The sequence below is a fragment of the Saccostrea echinata genome, unplaced genomic scaffold (assembly GCF_033153115.1).
Source record: "Saccostrea echinata isolate AGI-Se365-2 ecotype Australia unplaced genomic scaffold, CSIRO_AGI_Sech_v1 ptg000002l, whole genome shotgun sequence".
Lineage (NCBI taxonomy): Eukaryota > Metazoa > Mollusca > Bivalvia > Ostreida > Ostreidae > Saccostrea > Saccostrea echinata.
This window is the reverse complement of record NW_026889751.1, coordinates 4,009,785-4,034,030: the sequence shown is the minus strand read 5'-3', so window position 1 is coordinate 4,034,030 and position 24,246 is coordinate 4,009,785. Positions and strand designations below refer to the sequence as shown.

Genomic DNA, 24,246 nt, shown 5'->3' with positions numbered 1-24,246 from the left:
TATTATGATCATATTATTTTATTTTTTGATTCACAAATAAATGCACACTTTGAGGAATACTACTTTTTATTGTAATGGACTAGAGATAATTTTGAAGCCATTATTACATATTACATTTATTGTAGGTTATAAACATTGAGGATACTTTAGTTGCCTGACCAGTTGACAGCTTTTTTGTTTACCCTGTAGAGTGATCAAGGGATACTTTTTTATTATTTTTTAATATAATTTTAAAAATTATTTCACGAAAAAACATTTTGTATTCCTAGACTATGCACAGAGAAGGATTGTAGTGTATTTTCTTCTGTCACAACTTCTATCCTTATCTAAATAAATTAAGACACAGGTAAATTCATTTTTTCTACACTAATGAAAAATAAGTTAATGGTAGCTGTAGCCTTTAATTATTTATGTACTCAACATTTTGCATAAATCTATTCAAAGCAAAATAGCAATTATGAGCACTTTTATTGACAATATAGTAATATGTAATAGTGCATGTTGAAAAACATTCTGCAGTAGTGTGTAGTACAGTGAGGCACACTTTATGAACGTCTAGGGTAAACTGTGCAAAAAAATCCCCTTTTTTATCACCCAAAGACCATATTAAATTGAACTTTAGATTCTCATCCTTATTTGCTTAAAAATTGGGGCTGGTGGGCAGATTTCATTTTTAAATCTTTTTCTTAAAAATATCTATGCATAGCATTTTCCTTAATATACAAAATTTTCTCATTGTTAATGCAAGTATGGGTGAAATTTATTGTTCTGTAAATACATGTATATACCAAAAATCCTTTGTATACAAAATATATACATCATTTCATTATTTATTATTTTTTAAATGAGTAGACACATCACACACAACTACATGTACTATGAAATGGGGCACGGATCCTAACACATTGTAAACGGTGTACACGTACATTTGATATTGTCAACATTTTGCAAAATGGGGTGTCTATAATCTCACCTGAACAGTTCTTAAACATTTACCGTTTTCTATTTAAGTAACCACTATTATTCTTTAAAGTCGATCGATCTGCCGACAATTTTTTTTAATAGATACAACTGCTAAGAGATGCTAATTTTTTTCATCTCTTTTGCTATATTTTTACTTTGTTCAGATCTCTTTAAAACATATACATGTACCTACATGTAGATGTGTCAGAGCTTAATATACATGTAGCTTTTATTTGGGGGGTTTTGGCCTTATCTAAACAGGTATATAAATTCTTTTTTCTACATATGTATATACACTGCTTTTCTTGCACTTTCCTCTATTTTCTACATGCTCCTTTGTTAAAAATAGCACCATGCGACTTTAATACTAACAGGAAGCAAGTCTAAAATTCTAAACATAATACTTTAAACTTGATAACAAAAAAACAAATAAAAAACTGCGCACATTTTGGGAAGGGCGGGTGGGGACGAGATCGAATCAAAACTTTAATTTTATCTGGCCTAAATTCTAATATTTTTTTTTCCAAATAACAATCAACACAATCCAGATCTTGTCTGGAGCTCTTATATATACACTTATCTAATACATGCATACACTAATAAAAATGTTTACCATTTGGTTTTTTGTAAATTGTGTGTTCCATAAACAAGGATTACATTCCAAAAGAGACTAATTCATACCTCTCGCATGACTTAATCAGGCTAAGACACTGGGAAAATTTTTCATATAAGAACATTGTAATTTTCAAGGAATTTTCCATGTCAAATCACGGCATTCTATGGCAATATTAGCTGCAATTTTCTTGCAGGAAATTATTAGGTAAAATTAAAATTCAGCCATTGTTTCAATGACAAAAAAAATGAAGTTTTATAAACTTCTGTTTTTTAAACTGACTTGCATCAAAGAACTTTTCAGAAGCTATTATAGAAGCAAAATTATATAATTGTGGTCCAGTACAAAATGTGATTTTTCTTATACAATATTATTTATTATATAGTACAAAAATCTTTCTTCTGATTAAATCAAATGCTTAGTTTTAGATAGTCTTATTATTCAGAAAGGTTCAAGTTACATGCAGGATTATAAATAGCTTTTACAGCAAAATAAAATTCTCAAAAATAGAGCTCATATTGCTTTAATGTCCATTACATCTTCAACTAGCTGTAAAGCAACAAGTTTTTACCAAATAAGATCTTAACATTCTTAACTTCAAAAACTAATGGTCCAGAAAACACTTTTACCTTTAGATCCTGTGACCCTGACCTTGTCTGATGACCTTGGCTCTATGTCAAGACAACCCTTAAGTTGTCAGAAACTTTGTGTCAGAACTGCAATCTTTGAAGTAAACATAGGTAATTAAAGATTATGAAGTTCACCTCTATGAAAGTTATCTATAAGTAAGGCAAATTTCCTATAATATTTTTTTTCTGGAAAATGTAGGTCAGATTCAGAATCCAAAGCAAGTCTGGAAGTGTCCATTCTTAGATACATCATCCATGCTAATTTGGTTAAAATATGGCTAAAATTGACTCAAGTGGAAAATCTAGGTCGGATGCAGCATCCAAAGCAGGTTGGTTAGTGTACATCCCTAGATAGAGATCCAACATCAGAAGCAAGTGTGATTGTGTCCATCCCTAGATGCATCATCCATGCAAGTTTGGGCCAGGTAGGGCTTATAGTTATTTGGGAATGGACTTGCTCCTAAAACTTTAACCAGGACACCAACACTAACCCCGACGCCAGGGGTATAGCATAAGCTCATCTCGACTTCATCGAGGTGAGTTAAAAAGTTATTGCTCACTTTAGATATTTAGATTTTTGACTGCTGTGAACTTCACCTTGTCCATATGACCTTGACTCAGAGTCTGGACAATCCTAAGGTCACATGTAACATCTTTGTCAAGTATGTTCTTCTGAAATCTCTACAAAGTTATGACCTAGACAAGATTGCTACCTCTTTAATTGCTGTGTTTTTTATAAAGATATATCTAAATAAATTAAATGCACTGAACAAAAAAAAAATACCTTTATTGAAGATAAGTGATGATTAGGGAAAACAACAATACCATTTTTCAATGATATAGCCATCATTTTCATTTGTCAAGGCATATGCAAATGTATTAATAAAACCTGAATTTCCAGAAAAGAATATTGTTCAAAAGGGTACCAGAATGCAGACAAAAAAACTTTTATCATTCCTCTGTAGAGTGCATTGCTATCTTGAGGGAGGAGGAAAATCCTGAGTGAATCATTGCAATAAATAAATAATAAAACTTTTTGTAGAAGATAAACAATTTAATTGTCAGACTGAGTCCAAATTCCACTCAGTTTTAAAGTTTCTAATTATTCCCTAACTAATTAAAATATTCAATAATTATTTGTCAGCAAGAAATGTAAACAAACTTTGAAAGTACATGTATGTAAAATTTAATATGCTTTGCTTGGGTTTTCCAACAGAAGAATTACTTACTCAGTAAATTAAACTGCAAACAACAGTACAAAACTGAGATTCTAACAAAGACGACACCGCACCTTAAAAATTAAGATGCAATACTCAAAGTTTATGATGGGATAGTCATAAAATCTGGAGAAAAATAAGGAATGAGTTGGCCAAAAAATGTTTGACACTCAAAAATTTGGCAACAAAGCTCAGGTATGAGTTGGCCAAAAAATGTTTGACACTCAAAAATTTGGCAACAAAGCTCAGGTATGAGTTGGCCAAAAAATGTTTGACACTCAAAAATTTGGCATATGGAGAAATGGTGTTCATTCTGCTGATTTGCATATCGGCCATTTTGGAACTATAATGGAGGCCGAATTTATAAAGGTTTATATAGAGAAAATACAAAAAATCGCGAATTTTTATATCCTAACTATTTCGGATAAAGTTCTTCTGCCGATGGTTTGATTCTTCTTAATATCTTCTACCGGAAATGACAAGATTGTTGATACCGAAGTGAAAGTTGCGACCGCCTTTTTGATTTGAAAATTCGAAGAGAGAGTATATTGTTTTAATGAAGGAAAGAGCACAGAATTGGTGTTTTTATCATTTTTTATGAGGAAATGTAAGTGTTTATTACAAGTTGATAGAGTTCTTCTGCCGATTAAGAGGTGTAAAAGAGAGACTATTTTTATAAAATACATATGTTTTGCCAATCCATGAGGAGTTACGACCGCCTTTTTAATTTGAAAACGGCAATTTTTTGCATTATTGTGACCCACTTTATATCGGGAAAATGGTGTCCCGAGTCGTCAGCTGTTATTCACACAAATTTCTACCCATATAAGTATGACAGAACCTTGATGAAAAAACAAAATGAATCAGGCTTGCAGGTTTTTAACAAAAAAAATTAAAGAAATGGAATTTCGATTTTATTCAGTATCTTATGAATATTAATGAGAAATAAATCACGTGGAAGCAATCTCATGAATAAATTACACACAATTTCTCCATATGGCAACAAAGCTCAGGTATGAGTTGGCCAAAAAATGTTAGACACTCAAAAATTTGGCAACAAAGCTGAGGTATAAGATGGCCAAAAAATGTTTGACACTCAAAAAGGATGACTGCACTTAACGCCGGTTTTTGGGTCTTTTTCGGTCGCTTCTGTTGCTTTTATATCAAACTCTTATTTCATTTTCATATATTTATGAAAGAATCCTGTCAATTTCGAGCCGAATTTAAATATTACAATGATCTTAGACTGTTATACAATAAAATGATTCTATGTTTTCTGTCCTTACTCTTTCCAAGTGTAGAGAATTTACACTTACCTGCCCTTGATTAAACATTAGGTATGCATGAGAGGTGGAGCTAACATTGTAAGAATGGCTCTAAAATTAGACTAGATAAATAACAATGACATGTATTTAAAAAATACGAGATCACTCTTTCCCATTCCTTCTCATTCCCTCTTTATTCTGTATGGCACAAGAACACTATTTTCAGAGGTTTCAAAAATGAAATTAACAATATGAGCGACGTCCATGTAAGTAAAGTATCTTTTAAATCAATGCCTAACAATTTAACGTGTTCGAGCACTTTGTCCTAGTTAGCACAAAACATGCTACTTTACAAGTCACGTGACGGAATTTAATATTCACAGAGTTACCTGAGGTAAGAAATCACGTGGTGAATTATAATATTCAACATGTCACAGCCCTTGGTTACAATAGAGAGAGCGATGTAAGAAGAAGCAGTTTTTTCTCGTTTAAACCATGAGCGCATGTTTGTCTATTAATCTCCTTTTGACACAACATTGTTAATGCAAATATACAACTACTGTTAAACGGAGAACAATAGACAAACATGCGCTGACTATGTATAAAGTCAGTGATAAGGTGGGCGTCCTCATTATCGTACGGAGATTCAAGGAATTGTGATGACCCCCGCCTTAGAAAACAGCTTCGTACTTCGTAAATACGTACTTTTATTTAATTTAATTACATAAAGTTGTAGATTAGATGTTGACCATTTGTGCAATTAAAAGAAAAATGCTTGTTTTGAAAGTTTATTTTGTCGCAATTTTCGCATGTCCTTAAGTGCAGTCATCCTTTGGCAACAAAGCTCAGGTATGATTAGCCAAAAAATGTTAGACACTCAAAAATTTGGCAGCAATTAAAGCTCAGGTATGAGTTGGCTAAAAAATGTTAGACACTCAAAAATTTGGCAACAAAGCTCATTGCACTATGTAAACAGGTCTGGAGGATTTCCAAATATGAAAGTCAAGAACGATAACTGAAAGTTGCTATAAATTCACTTCAAAAAAACGTAATATTTTTTTGCCCAATCAGAAAACAGCATTTCTACACACCCAAAACAGATTTCAAAGGAACAAAAGAGAACATATGCTTTTGGTTTTTTCCTCAAAAAGATTTTTTTGATAAAATATCTTTAGAAGTATAAGATGAAAAGTTTGGAAGACATATTGACAGTGAACAAACTTGACATTTTAATCTTGGGGGAAAAAGCATTAATGCATGTAACGTGTAACAAAATGCGATCTTTTATGGAGGAATAGCTCACATTGTCATATTATTATCAATTATAACGTTTTCCCAGAAAATGTTCTATGTTAGTAAATATAATTTTGCTTAGCCATCCAATTTTCATCGATAACGTGAACTTTCCATGCATTTAGATATACAGCACGCAAGTGTTCATCAACTAGTTTTTTAAAATATCATGGTTTTCATGAGTGCAGGCTGAATACCATCATGTTATATAAACACTCTGAATTTGCATATTAAGGCCAGCATTTTTTTATTTTTAGGTTTACAAACCCGCCACTCGAGTTTTTTAATTTTCAGAAAAAAATAAAATTGAGAAAAATGGATTTTTTCTTTCCCGATGTCAAATTTGAGTCGGGATCGAGATTTCAAATTTACGAACTCGTACTTCTGGTTTAAGATAAACATGGCGGGTAAATAAAGGTAGACCTGCATAGTCCATAGCAGCATCATAGCTTGGTTTAGTGTAAAATTTATCGATAGGAGTGCCATTCAAAATGTTTCACCCTTTCAGAGGACAAATAAAATGCTGTTAGCCTGTTAGGAGAGTATCAAAAAAGAAGCAAAAATGAATGTACAAAAGTCGATAATTTATACAAAAAAATTTTTTTTTTTATTTCCTCCTCCTACGGGACTTTTTCATTCTGGTGTTGGTAAACCTAAAAATAAAAAAATGCTGGCCTAAGGAAAGGTGTAAAATATGGGGAAAAGGGTATGTAGATGAATGCTTTTTATCAACATACCTTATCACACATACCATAACCAGATGATTTTGTTATACAAAGGAAACAATAAAGACTGTTAAATCCTGGGCAATCTGGACCCAGTCCACAATTACAAGGTGAAGGTCAAAACCTTAAATAAAGTGCCTGTAGGAATTTCACACAATTAAGTGATAAATAGTATATGAAACTTGTTGGACATATATAATATTGTATTGCCTTAATTAAGTTCACAACTATATGCATCCATATGGTTTTTAAGCATTTATAATGCATTTGGGTGTGTATTGAGTTGGCAAGTAAAATAAAATAAGAGGGTCATGTTTAGTTAAGATGCTAAAAATGAATCAAAAAGGGTTAATACCACTTCAAAAACCATTCAAATATGAAATATAAAATGTACATGTATCTTTGATGTGAAAAGAATTAAATAGCTTGATGATGCCTACCCTGAAAAGCTTTCATTTTCAGAAGTTTGTGAATGCACATACAATTTAAGGGGGAAAAAAGAGATAATTTAACAAGCTGTCATCTCAGGGGTGCCCAAGGCATTGCTCAAGGAACATGATAAGAAAAAACATACACAAAGAATATGCCATATATATATATATATATATGAAAAATGTATAAGATGTACCCACACAGAATTAATATACTTACTGTTATTTTCTGAGTAGTTTTGCCATATTTTCTGATTTCTCTAAGAAGCATTGTCTTCCCAATATTGTGTACTCCAACAAACATAAGATTCATACAGTTATATTCCTCTGCTCTACAAGAAAAAAAGGAAGAAAAATAACAACAACAAAAAATAAAATAAAATAAAATAAAAATCATTTACCTTAAATGGACCTACTACCATCAAACTTAAAGAAGTAATGCCTACAACCACTGACCTTAAATGATGGAGTAGGGCCTACAACGATTAACCTTAAAATTAGGAATTTAAGAAAGGCCTTAACAATTCACTTTAAACGAGGAAGAAGAGCCTGCAATAATTGACCTTAAATGAGGAGGTAGGGCCTTACAATCATTGACCTTGAATGAAGAAGTAAGGCCTAATAACCAGTGACTTAAATGAAGAAATAGAGCCTAAAAACCACTGACCTTAAGTAAGGAAGAGGGGTCAATGACCATTGACCTTAAATGAGGAAGAAGGGCCTACAACCATTATCCTTAAATGAAGTAAAGCCTACAACAATTGACCTTAAATGAGGAAAATACATGTATAGGGCCTACAACCACTGACCTAAATAAGGAAGTAAGGCCAATAACCTTTGACCTTAAATGAGGAAGTAGGGCCTACACCATTCACACTTCCTGTCTTTATGTGTACTACATTTTTCACATTTGTGGATTGCTTTTCACAGAGATGAGTTGTTCAACTCAAGGGATATAAAGAATTGAATTCAATTGATGAAATTATATTCTCAAAACAAGTGAAAAACTCCAAAACTGTTTTTTTTTAATCCCATTTCAAAATGTTCATATGGATCTTCATTTCAATTCAAAGGTATTTGATTTTTCAGATTATATATAGTAATCATTAAGTTTTACTCTTCTAGGATAGATAACAAGAATCCGAGTATGTCCTTGGTTCGCTTGTGAGATCCCTGGATGATATCCAGAATTGGTCCTTCCAGGTTACACTTCTCCAGCTCCAAGGTAAATAGACTCTTCAACTTCCCAATATTTGGAGGCAGCTGCAGAAAAAAATCACCATTCATAATCAGGATCTTTACTTTAATGGAAGTAATAGGACATAAAATGATCATATACTTAAGATCTTCAGTTTATCAGTGCTTATGTTTAGAAGCTGCTATGGGAGAACCTAGAGATAAGCTCAACATGAGTTGCATTTCACTTACTGCCAAATGAATGACATAAACAATACATAACCTTATGCAGTGATATACAATGAGCACAATAATTATTACTCCTTGAACAGTAAATTTATTCATGACTTTATTAAAATTTACTCAATATCTGGACAGATATTTGAGCTTTAAAATCTGAAAATGGCAAACATAGGTAATCAAAGATTACAGACCTCACCTCAACTAATGATATCTTTAAGTAAGGCAAAGACCCACACTAAACCTAAATAATCTTGAAGTGTAAATTCCTAAATGCAACATGTATGCAATTTTGGTCTGATAGAGTTTGCAGTTATACTTGTGAATGGACTTGTTCTAAAAACTTTAGATGAGTCACTCATCCAGCAGTCAAACCAAGCATCTGAAGAAAGTTTGACAGTGTTCATCCCTTGATGCATCATCCATGCAAGTTTGATTCAGATAGGCCTTGTAGTTTCTTGGTAATGGAACTGCTCAAAAAAAAAACCTTAACCTAATTATTCATCTGGAAAATGTAGGACAAATCCCACACTAGAAGGAACTCTGGTAATGTGCATCTCTTGATGCATCATCCATGCAAACTTGGTTCAGGTAGGCCTTATAGTTTCTTGGTAATGGACCTTCTCCAAAAACTTTTACCTGGTCATTCATCTGGAAAATGTAGGTCAAATCCAGCATCCAGAGCAAGTCCAAAAGTGTGCATCCCTTGATGCATCATCCGTGCAATTTTGGTCAACATACTGTACAAGTAATTTTAGCGATACACAAATTTAGCGATTTGTCCTTAAAAATTGGTATTTTATTTTATTTTAGCAAAAAGTAATTTTAATTTTAAAATGCTCACTAAAGAAGCTATTACAAATAAAACGCAATTAATTTTTAGCGATCTCAACACCCTCACAAATAATGCCAAAATTAAATCCTCGCTATAAATTCTGCTTATAAGGTAGTGCAAAGTTACTTTAGAATGTGCCTGCTCCAAAACCTTTAACCTGGTTACTCATCTGTGAAATGTAACTGAAATCCAGAATCCAAAACAAGTCCAGTAGTATGCATCAGTTAATGTATCTTCAATGCAAAATTTGGTTAGCATAGGGCTTATAGTCACTTTAGAATGAACCTTCTCCAAAAACATTAACCAGGTCACTTATCCAGAAAATGTTAAGGTAAAATCCAGCATCCAAAGCAAATCCAGTAGTGTGCATCCTTAAATGTAAGTTTGGACAACATAGGGCTAATAGTTTCTTTAGAATGAACCTTCTCCAAAACTTAAACTTGGTCACTCATCTGGAAAATGCAGGTCAAATCCAACCTCCATAGCAAGTCCAATAGTAAACATCAATAAATGTATCATCCTTGCAGGTCTGGTCAATATAGGTCTTATAGTTACTTCAGAATGAACCTGCACCAAAACCTTTAACCAGGTCACTCATCCAGAAAATGTAGGTCAGATCCAGCATCCAAAGCAAATCCAGTGGTATGCATCCTCAGATGTATCATCCACGCAAGTTTAGTCAACATAGGTCTTATAGTTACTTTAAAGTGAACCTGCTGCAAAACTTTAACCTGGTCACTCATGTGAAAAATGTAGGTCAAATCCAGCATTCAGAGCAAGTCCAATAGTGTGCATCCCTTGATATACAAGTTTGGTCAATATATTGTAAATCACTTTTTATTCACGAGAACTTTATTTTCGCGTAATTTTGCGAGACAGTGAGCTCGCGAAAATTTCATTCTCGCGTATAATAGTATTCCTTAAGATTATATAGAGGAATAACAATAATTCGTGAAAATTATGTCTCGCTTATAAAGAGTCAATGACTATCTCGTGAAAATAAGGTGTCGCAAAAATTTAGTGATCTACAGTAGGGCTTAAAGTTACTTGGAATTGAGACCTGCTCCATAAACTTTAACCTGCTCCAAAAACTTAAATCTGCTCCAAAAATATTAGCCTGGTCATTCTTTAGCTGATATTGCAGCATCTGAAACCTTGACTGGTACAATAAAACATACTAGAAGCATCATCCATGCATCTCTAATTAATATAGGGCACAGAAATCTGCCCCAAAACCCTCATCCTGGCACAAAGATGCCAGTGTCAACACCAATGCTGATGCCAAGGGTATTACATTAGCTCCCCAACTTCACTGAGGTGAGCCGTCATGGTAGCTCAGTCGGTCAAAGAGCGCTCGCTCAATGATTGAAAGGACTGACCTAGGTCGATAAAAAATAGGTAGCAACTGTTCCTTCACCAAGCACTCGGCACTTTGAAGTGAAAGTTGCGGGTCCTTTGGATGAGACCTTAAAAACTGAGGCCCTGTGTCATGGTAGACGTTGGCACGATAAAGAACCCTCACTGGTCAATGGCCCTGAGTGCCGAGTAAAGGTCTAACTTTGAAGCCCTTCACTGGTATATGGTGACATCTCTATATGAGTGAAAAATTCTCAAACGGGACATAAAACAACATACAATCAACCAATCATTGAGGTGAGCTAATAATAAATATATTATATTTAGCATGTACAATATTGGGAAGAAATGGATTTTTGAGCAAGTCTGAGCATAGATTTGATTTAGCACATTTCTTATTGTTCTTATTTATTAGTAAATGTGCAAGACATTTATTTAGCAGAACTTGTTTACCGCCGAGCGTGTTAAAGGAATACACAGCCACATGTGATATGTTTACAATAAGCTCTCCAACTTTGTTGAGGTGAGCTAAAAATGATAAAAATAAAAACTCATACGGGAGAGCAGGGTATCTTTTTTTTTTTTTAGCTCAGTGCTTGCAGTACCTCTATTTTTAATTTTTGATAATTAAATTTTGGTTTATTTTGGAGAGTGGCCAATCTTCAAGAAAAGAATACTCCAAGAAATGGTCAGTATAATTTTGTAAGATTATGTGTGAAGCCTAAAACTTTTACATCATAAGTCAATCCCACATCTATAAATACATGTTTATTTAAGAACAGAATGAGTGATAGTTTATATTACTGGACGTCACAAACATGATATGAAATTCTTAACATCTTTAAAACTAGAAAAAATAATCCCTTGGATATTCTAAGATAGTGTTAATTAACAATCTAATTATTAAGTTGAAATGGCCAATACGAGGATAGGTAAGATAAGACGCTCAAGACAAGTGAACTGAACGCACCTTAGGGTCTGAATACAAATACAATTTATGACAAGCCATTTTGATTGACATCCCTTGGACATTCTAAGAAAGTGTTAATTAGCAATCTAATTATTACTTTGAAATGGCCAATATTGGAGGATAGGTAGGAATAGGTGCTCAAGAACTGAATGAACAGAAGACACCTTAGGTTTGAATACCAATACATATGACAAAATAAAAACAAGTGGCATATTTCTTTCTTCATTTCTGTTTTAACGCTAGTCTTACACTGTCAAATATATGCACGCTATTGTAAAATATACACGTACACTGAAATTTTTAAGAACTGTTTGACCCAAATAATATTTATCAGAATTGACTTGGGTCATAAAACCATGGATAAATTCATTAAAAATGAAAGAAAAAATGAGCAAGCTCACATACCCCACGCTCCCCCAAAACTCGACAATGCAACACGTAATGAATGGCACAGTGCATCTTAAATACACAGTATAATTCAAAAAGGGGCATTACTTGCAAAAAATCAGCACATCAAAACTTCTCGCATATAATGACATTAAAATCTTTGTATGTTACAAATTAAATTGGGCTGAAGTTTCTAGATAAATAATGGAATCAAAATTTCTTGGTAATATACAAATCTATACATTATGTCTGAAATACCTACAAAGTTTCAGGAAATTTAGTGCAGGAGTTATGCTGACAAACTGTTATTTAAATTTCTCAGTGATTTCGATTTGTTAATGAGTGTAAGTCCATGTCCAACACATGACAATTTACACATTTAAATAATTGATGGAAACAAAATTATGATGTAGTCATATGAATTTGTTTATATACTGTACTTATGAAATTATTTAAGGCAAAGTACCAATTTGAAGGGGGGGGGGGGGGGGGCTTTGAGAACTATCTAAGATTTTGTGTGTGTGTTAAATCATTAATATTTTGATCTCAAAATCAATAGGGGTCTTTTAAGGTCATGAAATACTTCACATAAAATTTCATTACAAAAACTGATTCCAGTGGATTTCCTTATTACCTAGCTGGAAAGTTTCTTCAATAATAGGGAAAACTCTTAGGGCAAAAATAATAGAATTGGAATTTCCTGGTAATATGCACATCTACACATTGTGTCCTAAATATCTGCAAAGTTTGACAAAATTCTATGCAGCGGTTTTTGAGGAGTTGCGCTGACAAAAAAACAGGACTGACTGACTGACTGACTAACGGACGGGTCAAAAACATCATACCCCCCACAACTTGTTGCATAGGGTATAATAATATGATTTTTTACAAAAATGGATTTATCCCAGTCCTCCCCTTTTTTCACCCAAGGTTACCACTATATGGTATTTATGACAACCATAACCTTTAGGATATGATCTGGAGTCAAGGTCATGACATACTATACAACATCAGCAACAACACTGTAGTCACTTAAATCATGGGTTTTAGAGTTGTCTTGCTTCTTTTTTTTTTTTTGGCTCATTTGGCAAAAAATTTATCTTTAGTTTCTCAGGCCAGAAATTTCAAAATTAATGCCCTGTTCACACAGAGAGTTTAATTCGTAGTAAATTAATGCGAAGTAAACAATGCGAATTAAACTAATGCGAATTAAATTGCGTTCACATGACAACTGATGCGAAGTAAACTAATGCGAATTAAAATTTTATTTCTACATTAGGGCTATTCAGTAAGGCTATTATGCCGTCATTTGAAAATCATGTCACCTTATGCAGGGCAGATCCATTTGACATAATGTCATAGTGTCTGTATACATTTTAGTGATTAATATAATTTTCCTATAGTTTTTCACTCAAAAAAGGTTCAAGCACCTATCTGACCACCGACGTGGCATGTGACTTAATTCAACCATTACGCATGCATCAGAATTTAATTCGAATAAGCTTTGCTTATTGTTCACACAAAGCAAATACAAAGTAATTTAATGCACAGTAAACTAATTCGAATTAAACTAATTCGCATTAAATTCTCTGTGTGAACGCGGATCAAATTTAATTCGCAGTAACTTACGTTTAATTCAAATTAAACTCTCCGTGTGAACAGGGCATTAAAGTGGCAGGCAATTTTTTTTTGGGGGATCGAAAGTATTCCACTTTTTCTTGTCAAAAAAATAAGGATACCATGTGAATCTCACCTTTCTTGCACTCCTGTATTATTTGTTGTTACATGTACCTAATAGAAGTGATTTTGCTGTTTTATTAAATATGTAGTATTTTTTACTATTTTCTCTGTATATTCAAAGTGATCTATTGGACCTCTGGTCAATAGTTGTAAATTTTGTACTGGTGATCTATTGTACCAGCAGTGCCAATATACTCAGTATAATATTATAGAGTTATGGAATGGGTATGAAGGAAATAGTCTCCTGCCGAGAGGAACCATAAATTTGATATTTCTGAGTTTTTTTTATATGAAGTAAAAACAGTAGAGGTATAATATTAGGTAAAAAAACAATTATATAATGTCTGATCAATCAATAGACCAGAATATTTTTCCCTTGGTGCTGAGAACAGCTCAATGTGTTCTACTGGCCTCTGCCGTTAGCCTCGGGCAATAGAACACATTGAGCTATTCCAAGTACTTAGGAAAAATATTCTGGGCTATTGACAATTCAGACATTTAATAAAGTTCTATAATACTCAATACACGTTAAATAATGTTATTCAAACTTTTTATAAGCTCACTGATAGCATGTTGTTATAATGAGAAATTTATTGGGTATCTATGGCTTTTTTCCAGGTAATAGTTGAAAAGAGGAATAACTCAATTTTTTTGTAATTTGAAAAATAGAAAATTGAGTTATTCCCCTTTAAAAATTAAACACATGAATAAAAATGATCAATGCAGCAGCGTTTGACCTGATCTGGTGGTGCCTGAAAAACTATAATTTTTTTGGCCATAGCTCTGGAGAAGATTTTTAAAAATCCCCATCCATTCCTTAATTATCTCCTCTAAAAAAAAAAAGCCTGACCCCTTAAACAATGCCAGAAAAGCTTTTTTTTTAACCCTTGACTCAGGTGAACCAAACATATTTTCCAACCATATTTATAAATAATTTCTTGTTTCTGGCAAAGAAGTAGTGACGGTGACGGTACTGTGAGACCTGGGTCTTAGTTCATATAAACATATGAGCAAGATAACCTTTAATCAGTAACATTCACTTGAGCCTCATATTCATGTGAGCTAGAAATGTTTATCAATATATTTATCATAATTCTTGTCACTAACCTCCTTGATTCCAGTGAAGGATAGAGACAGCCTTTTCAGTGCACTAATGTCACCAATCTCGGGAGGAATCTCCTTCAGACATGTGTTATAACTAAGGTCCAAACTTGTCAGGTTTGGGAACAGCAGCCTACGCTTTTCCTCATCTATACTGGAGTTCAGGGAGCTTAGCTGGAACCAGAAAACTCTGATTAACAAACATCAAACATCACTGTTTTGGTTAGTTCCTTTTTAAAAAGCTTATAATTTTTTTCTTGTTTTACAAGCATTTATTCAGGATTCATGTTTTGAGTTTCTATCTACAGTCCTGGTAGTTTGGCAAATTTTCAAAAATTTATTGCAATTATTTTTAACTATAAAATCTACACAACTAAATGAGTAGTAAATTAATGATAAGTTAACATTATCTTATAGTTTAATATACATATATTCAGTTTTCTATCCAACAATATGTTTTATATTTATAAAGTTAAACTCAGCTATAAGAAAGTCACAGGAACTTTGAATTTTTATTCCTTATAAGTATGTTTCTTTTTTTTTTTATTTCCATACAGGAAACACAGTGCAACTAGTCTTCTACAGGATTCATTAAAAGTTTTCTTATAACCAAGATTTTTCCATAGATGACTTCTTCATAGTAACATGTAATCAAGGGTAGACTGTAGACTTTGTTAGCTATATAATAAGTAATAAGGGTATTCAAAGACATTATTTCTTTATTTCTCTCCAAGTAATATCCATGAACAACATGCTTCGGATCCATTTTATATTAATTTTAAGAAAAATTCCATATTTTTTTTTTATATTTCTACAGTCAGAAATCAAATTATTCAATTATTACTACAAGATTTACAGATTCTCAATAAGCACAATGCCACCACAAAGAAAATTATCACTTCTCTGTGGGAATATTGTTTTTCAATCTAAAATTGAACATCACATTATATATCTACCATATCTACATGTATGACATTACAGTTATATTTTTCCATGAAAAATTATAAATTCAAAATTCTTTTGATGACACTTGATGAGAAAGCTTTTTTTTTTTTTTTATAAAACTCAATTTTTCAAAGAAAAACCATTATAATTTGCTACTTAGATTGTGAAATCTTAACAAGAGGCCTAGGAGCCACATCACTCACCTGAGCATTCTGGCTAGGAAAAAAGCAGAAATCAGTTCAGTATTGAAAAGTTTAAATATAAAAATGATTCAGGGGGAGGGGGGTTGATTTGAACTAAGTTGAATCTATACTTCATAGGGATACTTTTGAATTAATATGATAAATAATGGTTTTGCTGTTCTTAAAAAGAAAATTTTTATTTACGGTATATATTCTTTTGTATTCCTTTGTATAACTATGATCCCCTGTTATGGCCCCTCTATTCTCCTGGGGGTCAAGATTTGAACAAATTTGAATCTACATTACCTGAGGATGCTCATGGCTTTGCTGTTCTTGAGAAGAAGATATTTAGAGATTTTTCCTATGTATTCCTTTGTAAAATTTGATTGTCCATTGTGGTCCCATCCTACCCCTGGGGGTCATGATTTGAACAAACTTGAATCTACACTACCTGAGGATGCTTCCATATAAATTTGCCCATTGTGGTCCCATCCTACCCCTGGGGATCATGATTTGAACAAACTTGAATCTACACTACCTGGGGATGCTTCCATATAACTTTCATATTTTTAAGCACAGTGGTTCTTGAGAAGATTTTTTTTAATGATGCCATTCATTTTTCACGAATTCATAATTATCTCCCCTTGGAAGAAGGTGTGGCCCTTCATTTGAACTAACTTGAATCCCCTTTACCCAAGGATACTTTGTGGCAAGCTTGATTGAAATTGGCCCAGTGGTTCTTGAGAAGAAGATGGAAAATGTGAAAAGTTTACGACGACAACAACGACGACAGACAACGGACAAATTTCGATCAGAAAAGCTCACTTGAGTCTTTGGCTCAGGTGAGCTAAAAAGGAAAATTAAAACAATGTCATTTCCTTTACAAACTGACAGTTTGTACAATTAATTTTTTCTTTACAATTACATAAAAGTTGTAAAATGAAAAAAAAAAAAGAAAAGAATTCAAAGATAGTTAGTCCAGTCAAATTTGTTTTCAACAACAAAACAAAATCATTTACTGACTTAAGTTTTCCTCTTAATCAAATAAATCCTTGATAATTACTCAAATATAGTATCACCACAAGCTAATTCTTAGAAATATAAAAGTGTTTGCCCTTTATATTATAAGTTAGAGTTGTTCCATATGGGTTTAGTAAAATATCATGATGATAATTTAATTTTGAAATATCTATGGTACTTAAGATAAATATAAATCGATGTTGTTAGGTATCAGGTAAGTCCCTGCTGTGTATAAAAGATTTTTAATTTTATGCCTGATTATTTCCTGAGTATCTGTAAGATTTAAAGAAATCTCTAAGTTTTCTATAAATTGTGAGATACTTTTTCTATATTTTTTAAGAGATGTGAAAATTCAACTTCCAGTATTCCTGTCCTTTTCATTAGTTGGTATTTCAAAATAAGGTTATTATAGTGAAAAAATATTTATAAACAAATGGTATGATGTATTAGAGTATTACTACTATCAAAACATTTAAACAGGTGTACAGTTCTTTTGCCCACTCCATTTATAAATATCATGAATGAAGACTCTTAAGTAATTTACACAATGGTCACATTTGCTATTTATTTGACATTTGAAATCACCATGTTAGTAATTGTATCATTTTTTTTTTTTGTATCGTAGATGAATAGTTGAATTACAGTGGAAAAAGTATTACCATTTAATTAAAACAATTAACATTATTTATCATCCATTAATGATTTCTCAACATTTTTAAAAATACCACTCATTGTAAAAGATGTCACTGATCTCAGAAAAATAATCTGAATCTAAAGTTTGCAAGTCATTTGAATTCAAATCCTGCTGTAGAAGTCTATTGCAGTCAGAAAAGGTAAATATCTCAAGGGTTTTCAATATAAGTACAATAAGTACTTCATTTCATCCCACTACCATTTCTAGCATTGGGTGTAAGTGATTTTCTTATAGATTCTGTTTTGTGGCACAAGTAAAAACAATATTTAATGAAGCCCAATTTTCTTGATCTGCAGAGATGTTCCAGAAGTGTCACAGTACCCTTGATTGCCGTCACAATTGAATACAATGTCACAATTTAAATGATGTCAAATTGCGTTAAAATATCCTGCTATTCTTGCATAAGATATTACATATGATATTGCACAAGTAAAATCATATACTAATTCTGGCATTACGAGGGGTGATCAAAAATTTTGTGAACAAATTGAATTACTTCCATAAAAGAAATGAAATAAGGTTTCAGTGTTCATTATTTTTTAATGTAGTCCTCTCTGATTTAAATGCACATCTGCCACCATTCTGCCCATACACGAATCACGTGATACAGGTGGTCATGTGACATGCTCCGTAGCATTCTGTTCACAGAAGCTAAAAGATTTTTTCTAAGTCTTATATTTCTTACCATGCAAGTTATTTTTTATGATAAGAACAGTCTATTTGTCAAAAATGACCAAATCACTGCAATAGGATGAGTGGATAATGATATCCTTCCCCAGAATGAGCATGGTGACCATCACAACCTGAGTCTTCTGTCTTGGGAGTGTCATTTATCCAATGTTGATGAAGCATGGGTGCCTTCTTTTTATCATATCTGATATGTTCAAAGTCTAAAGTAAATGATATTTTAGGGATTTAACTATTTTTCTAACTGTAACTTGGCGATCTTTCATAACAGATTGCTCAACCAAGGATACATCATGTCAGCTTGCTTTCACCAGCGTGCTTTCACTGGGCAACAGAACAAATATCATTTTTAAATCTACCTTTCTTCACTAAAACAATCAATCCAATTAATGATTGAACTTCTGGCAAGTCTATTGTCTTCATAAACCTTGCACAAATTATTATATGCTCAACTGCAAAGGAATTTCCAAGATGCACGTTAAACTTTACAGCCTTTTGTTGCTCAAGTATGACTGAGTCAATCTACACATTAACGTCATTTTCACATTTTGACATTTTGACGTCAAAAACATGGACCAGAACATTACATAACATCTGCTATTTATAGAACATATGTATGACTATACATGTGCCAAATTTCATTCTGATCTGAATTGTGGTTTTGTAAATTATAGAGATAATTCGTGAACTTTTTGATCACCCCTTGTACTATCAATTATTATGTTTTGTTATGATAAATATTTAAATTAATATTAACAACTTTTTAACAAAATTTATTTTGATTGTATCATCAGTTCCTATGAAGAGATTCTTAGGGATTTACTGACATAATGGTTTATTATAATGTATGCTATTTTTTTAACCTTTGAGTTTGAAAAAGGAATGCAGCCAAAAGGAAATGCATCTATTCTTCCTCCTTGAAAATATTTATCTTATTTTGTTGATAACTTAGTAGCTTGAATTTTTTAATCTTTCTCCAAGTCAGTTAAATGCAATAAAGAAGAAATGTATTTGTTTCCTACATTTAATAAAACTTTTTAATTCTATCGCCTTTAAAACAGCTTTATCTGTTAAACAAAATATAAAAAATGACAAAAAAGTCTTTCATAATAGATGGTCGAGTTGCATTATTTTCAACTAGATTGGGCCTCATTAAATGACTTATACTGGAAGTATGAATGTCTTACACTGGCAGTACTAACGACTTACACTGGCAGTACTATTGTCTTACACTGGCAGTACTAATGACTTACACTGGAAGTATGAATGTCTTACACTGGCAGTACTAATGACTTACACTGGCAGTACTATTGTCTTACACTGGCAGTACTAATGACTTACACTGGCAGTACTATTGACTTATACTCACAGTACTATTGACTCACACTGGCATGAATACTTATGACTTACACTGGCAGTACTAATGACTTACACTGGCAGTACTATTGACTTACACTCACAGTACTATTGACTCACACTGGCATGAATACTAATGACTTACACTGGCAGTCCTATGACTTACACTGGCAGTACTATTGACTTACACTGGCAGTACTATTGACTTACACTCACAGTACTATTGACTCACACTGGCATGAATACTAATGACTTACACTGGCAATCCTAATGTCTTATACCGGCAGTACAAATGACTTACACTCACAGTACAATTGACTTAAACTGGCAGTACTAATGGCTTACACTGGCAGTACTATTGACTTACACTGGCAGTACAATTGACTTACACTCACAGCACTATTGACTCACACTGGCATGAATACTACTGACTTACACTGGCAGTACTAATGACTTACAGTACTATTGACTTACACTCACAGTACTATTGACTTACACTGGCAGTACTAATGACTTACAGTACTATTGATTTACCCTCACAGTACTATTGACTTACACTGGCATGAGTACTAATGACTTACACTGGCAGTACTAATGACTTACACTGGCAGTACTATTGACTCACACTGGCATGAATACTACTGACTTACACTGGCAGTACTAATGACTTACAGTACTATTGACTTACACTGACAGTACTAATGACTTACACTGGCATGAGTACTAATGACTTACACTGGAAGTACTATTCCTGTCTTTAATGACTTACAATGGTAATATATCATTCCTCCCCTTATTGACTTACACTGGCAGAACTATAGACTTACACTGGTGGTACTACTGACTTACACTGGTGGTACTACTGACTTACACTGGCAGTACTGTTGACTTACTCTGGCAGTACTATTGACTTACACTGATGGTATTAATGAATTACACTGGCAATACTATTAACTTACACTAGCAGTACTGTTGACTTACACTGGTAGTACTCATGATTACACTGGCAGTACTATAGACTTACACTGGCAGTACTATTGACTTACACTACTAACACTGGCAGCACTATAGATGTACTCTGGCAGTACTTTTGACTTACACTGGCAGCCTTAAGACTTACACTGGCAGTACTGATGGCTTACACTGGTAGTACTATTGACTTACACTGATGGTACTATTGACTTACACTATTTACACTGGCAGTACTACAGACTTACACTATTTACACTGGTAGTACTATTGACTTAGACTTCTTACACTGGCATTACTATAGATTTACTCTGGCATTACTACTGACTTACACTGGTAATACTACTGACTTACACTGGTGGTGCTATTGACTTACACTGGCTGTACTGTTCCTTCCCTGTCTGTCCTCTATTAATCTTGTGATGACAATTTTTTCCAGCCTCCGGTTAAAGCCAAGGTTAAGTGTGTCCAGTCGTTCCAGAATCCGGTGTTGTCGATGACCACAAGTCAGTAGCTGTGTGAAGCTGGTGTAGGAATTAAAGGAATGGGGGGAGCCAGTCGGACGAACACTAGGAAGTTATCAAAATAAAATTATAAATACATCTTTTTTTTTACATTTTCCCTAAATTTTAAGTCCACAAAACTCCATAAATTCTTGAAACTAGAAAAAAAGTTATATAAATCAAAAACCAAATTTTAGGCAATGGCACATATCCATTCTTAAAACAAAATCTGTTTTGAGAATCTAAATGAATTCTTACTAATATTTTCATCATAGAACACAATTCACTTGAGCATGATAATTTGTTACCTTCTTGTATTATAACATAGTCCATCATTGTCCTCTGAAGATTGCCAAGGTACTGTATCAAGTATATTATTTCCACTGAGATCTAAAGTCTTCAGATACTGAGGAAGCTGGAATAATCCCCCCACAGACTGGATCTTATTGCCAGAAAGATTCAGATTCTCCATATAGGGAGAGGTACAACACAGCCAGAAAGGGATTTCAGTCAGTCTATTTTTAGAGAGATTTAGATCTTGTAATCCTCTGTTTGATGGACCAGAGCTACTGTCAAAGTCACTGTCCATTACAACGACCTTTCCTGACATCCAGGTCACAGCATGTTTGACCTCAAGCTCTTCCACACTTGGTTTAGTTGGTGTGACCAATGTTGGAGGGATGTGTATCTCTGGATAAGAACTTGTGATTGAGGACGGATTTCCTTGGGATGGGGGACGAGAGTGCTTGGGGCGAGGCTGGGGTAGCGAGGCAATCTGATTGTCAGACAGGTTTAGATAAGCTAGACATTGCATGTCCCACAATTCTGAAGAAAATTCTCTCAGACTGTTGTGTGCTACTGAAAGATATCTCAATGTTGACACTGAGAATAAATAGTCTGGTAATACCTCAATTTTGTTTTTATCAAGTAATAATTCTTCTAGACAAACAAAGATGTCATCAGTATTTGTCACATCAGGAAAAGTTTTAATCTGGTTTTTGGACAAATTCAAGTAATGTAAAGAATGTAACTTAAAGAACACTGAAGGAAAAACAGAACCTATTTTATTTCCAGAGATGTCAATCTTAGTGATCGCAAATAGTGCAAATGGGTAATTAAGAGATGTGGTCTGTATCTCAGGGTTGTGGTGACAGCTGATATCAATCAACATATCTTCTTTGACCATCTCAATGTGCTGCAGATCCTGCCATTTAACATGGACAGGATGAACTGGAAACTTTTTCCTAAAATTCAGGTTCAGAGAGATCAACCCATCATAACTGTCTTCAATTTCAGACATTTTCCTGTATAAATTCTTCATATCCATACGATTGATTTTGTACTCATTTTCCACATCTTTACAAGTTCTGTATTTAAGTAAAGTGAACACCATTTTTGGTCTCTTCTCTACAGCATAAGTAAAGACTTGTTTATCTAAGTCATCGGCCCCATACTTGAACAGTTTATCCAGTATAATGCTGTCTCCTCTCCTACAGGCCATCATGAGGGTGGATATGAGCTTTCCGCTATCGTTAGCCAGTATGTTGACATCAGCCTTATGTTTCAGCAGTATATCTGTAACCTCATAGTAACTGTTACTCACTGCCACATGTAGAGGTGTAAAACCATTACGACCCTGCAGGTTGATATCCACAGGGTGATACACATTGGAAGAGAAAGGACCGCTGTTTGAACTACTCCCAAACTGTTCTTTTCTTAATTCAGGCTCAAAGCTCACATCACTGGTCAGTCTGCTTCGACCTTCATATCTTCTCTGTTTCTTCTCAAACTGGACACCAAAATTAAGTAAACATCTTACAATATCTGGATTGTTCTTCTCTGCAGCCAAAAACAAGGGACTCCTTCCTATTGAATCTTTTGCATTGACATCAAATGGCAGCTTGTAGCTGATTCCCATCCCTTCTTCCTTGAAATCCTCCAAAGCGTACTCTGGATAATCATATGTCAGTAACAGCGTGACCAGTGACAGGTTCTCTACCTCTACTGCTACATGGAGTGCCAAACTATCATTGGCCATTTTCCTCTGCACAATGTCTGGGCAATACTGTAAAAAAAAGAGATCAAAACTTTGATTTATATATAACATTTACAAGACAGATTTGTGAGAATTCATCAATGCAACAGGCATGCTATAATGATTCTAAAATAAAAGTATTCTGTGCATGTGATTTCTAAAGAAGTTTTTCAAATTCAAAAATCTGGCTTAATCATGTGCATCACAATGTTATCTAGATACATTAGTTTTGTCAAATCAGACAATTTTTAATAATTGGTTACTCGCTTACTTTTCTGATCAAGTACCTGGTTACTCAGATTTTTCATTTCGTAATAAATCAAAATTTTCAAATCATTCAACATAAGATAGATTGGAAATTTCTGTAAAGAAATAATTCAGGTGAAAGCAGGTGTAAATGAAAATGGAGAATTTTTAACATGTAAATCTGCTTTATCAATTCAAAATTGTCTGTAGAAAATATCAAAAATTATATGTGATGATAAAATTGATGGTAAAATTATAATTTATCGTCAATTTTAGAAGTTTAATTCCTTATAAATCCATAAATCGTAGCACTACTTAAATGTCAATCCTGCTGATTTATTTTCAAACTTGCATGATTTACACGATTTCTGAACGTTTTTGTTTGTCTGAATGGTCAAATTATGTTAAAATAATAATTTTCTACATCATTACATACATATACATGATTAAAATGGAAGATATTGTCAGAAATCATGAGAAACAGGTAACAAAATCCTGTTCTGAATCAGTTTTTTTAAACAGATTTAAAACTTTCGAATGCTATAAAACATATATGATATATATGCAGCTTCTGAAATACAGAGCAATCACCCTACCCCCTTGCATATGAAATATAATTATCTGGATGTTTCTGATTTGTAGTAAACATAAGAAATTTACATGCCAAA

At 33.3% G+C, this 24,246-nt stretch overlaps 1 protein-coding gene across 1 annotated transcript in view; it reads right to left on the bottom strand.

Moving 5' to 3' along the window:
- LOC133205657 (leucine-rich repeat serine/threonine-protein kinase 1-like) overlaps positions 1-24,246 on the bottom strand; it is an 89,482-nt gene that overhangs the window by 62,571 nt on the left and 2,665 nt on the right. The window contains exons 3-7 of the mRNA XM_061341506.1: positions 21,606-23,362; positions 21,171-21,363; positions 14,948-15,115; positions 8,254-8,399; positions 7,357-7,468 (exon numbers count right to left, since the gene is read on the bottom strand). Of these exons, the coding sequence (XP_061197490.1) occupies positions 7,357-7,468; positions 8,254-8,399; positions 14,948-15,115; positions 21,171-21,363; positions 21,606-23,335 (2,349 nt within the window). The 5' untranslated portion in view covers positions 23,336-23,362. The remainder of the gene's footprint in view (positions 1-7,356; positions 7,469-8,253; positions 8,400-14,947; positions 15,116-21,170; positions 21,364-21,605; positions 23,363-24,246) is intronic.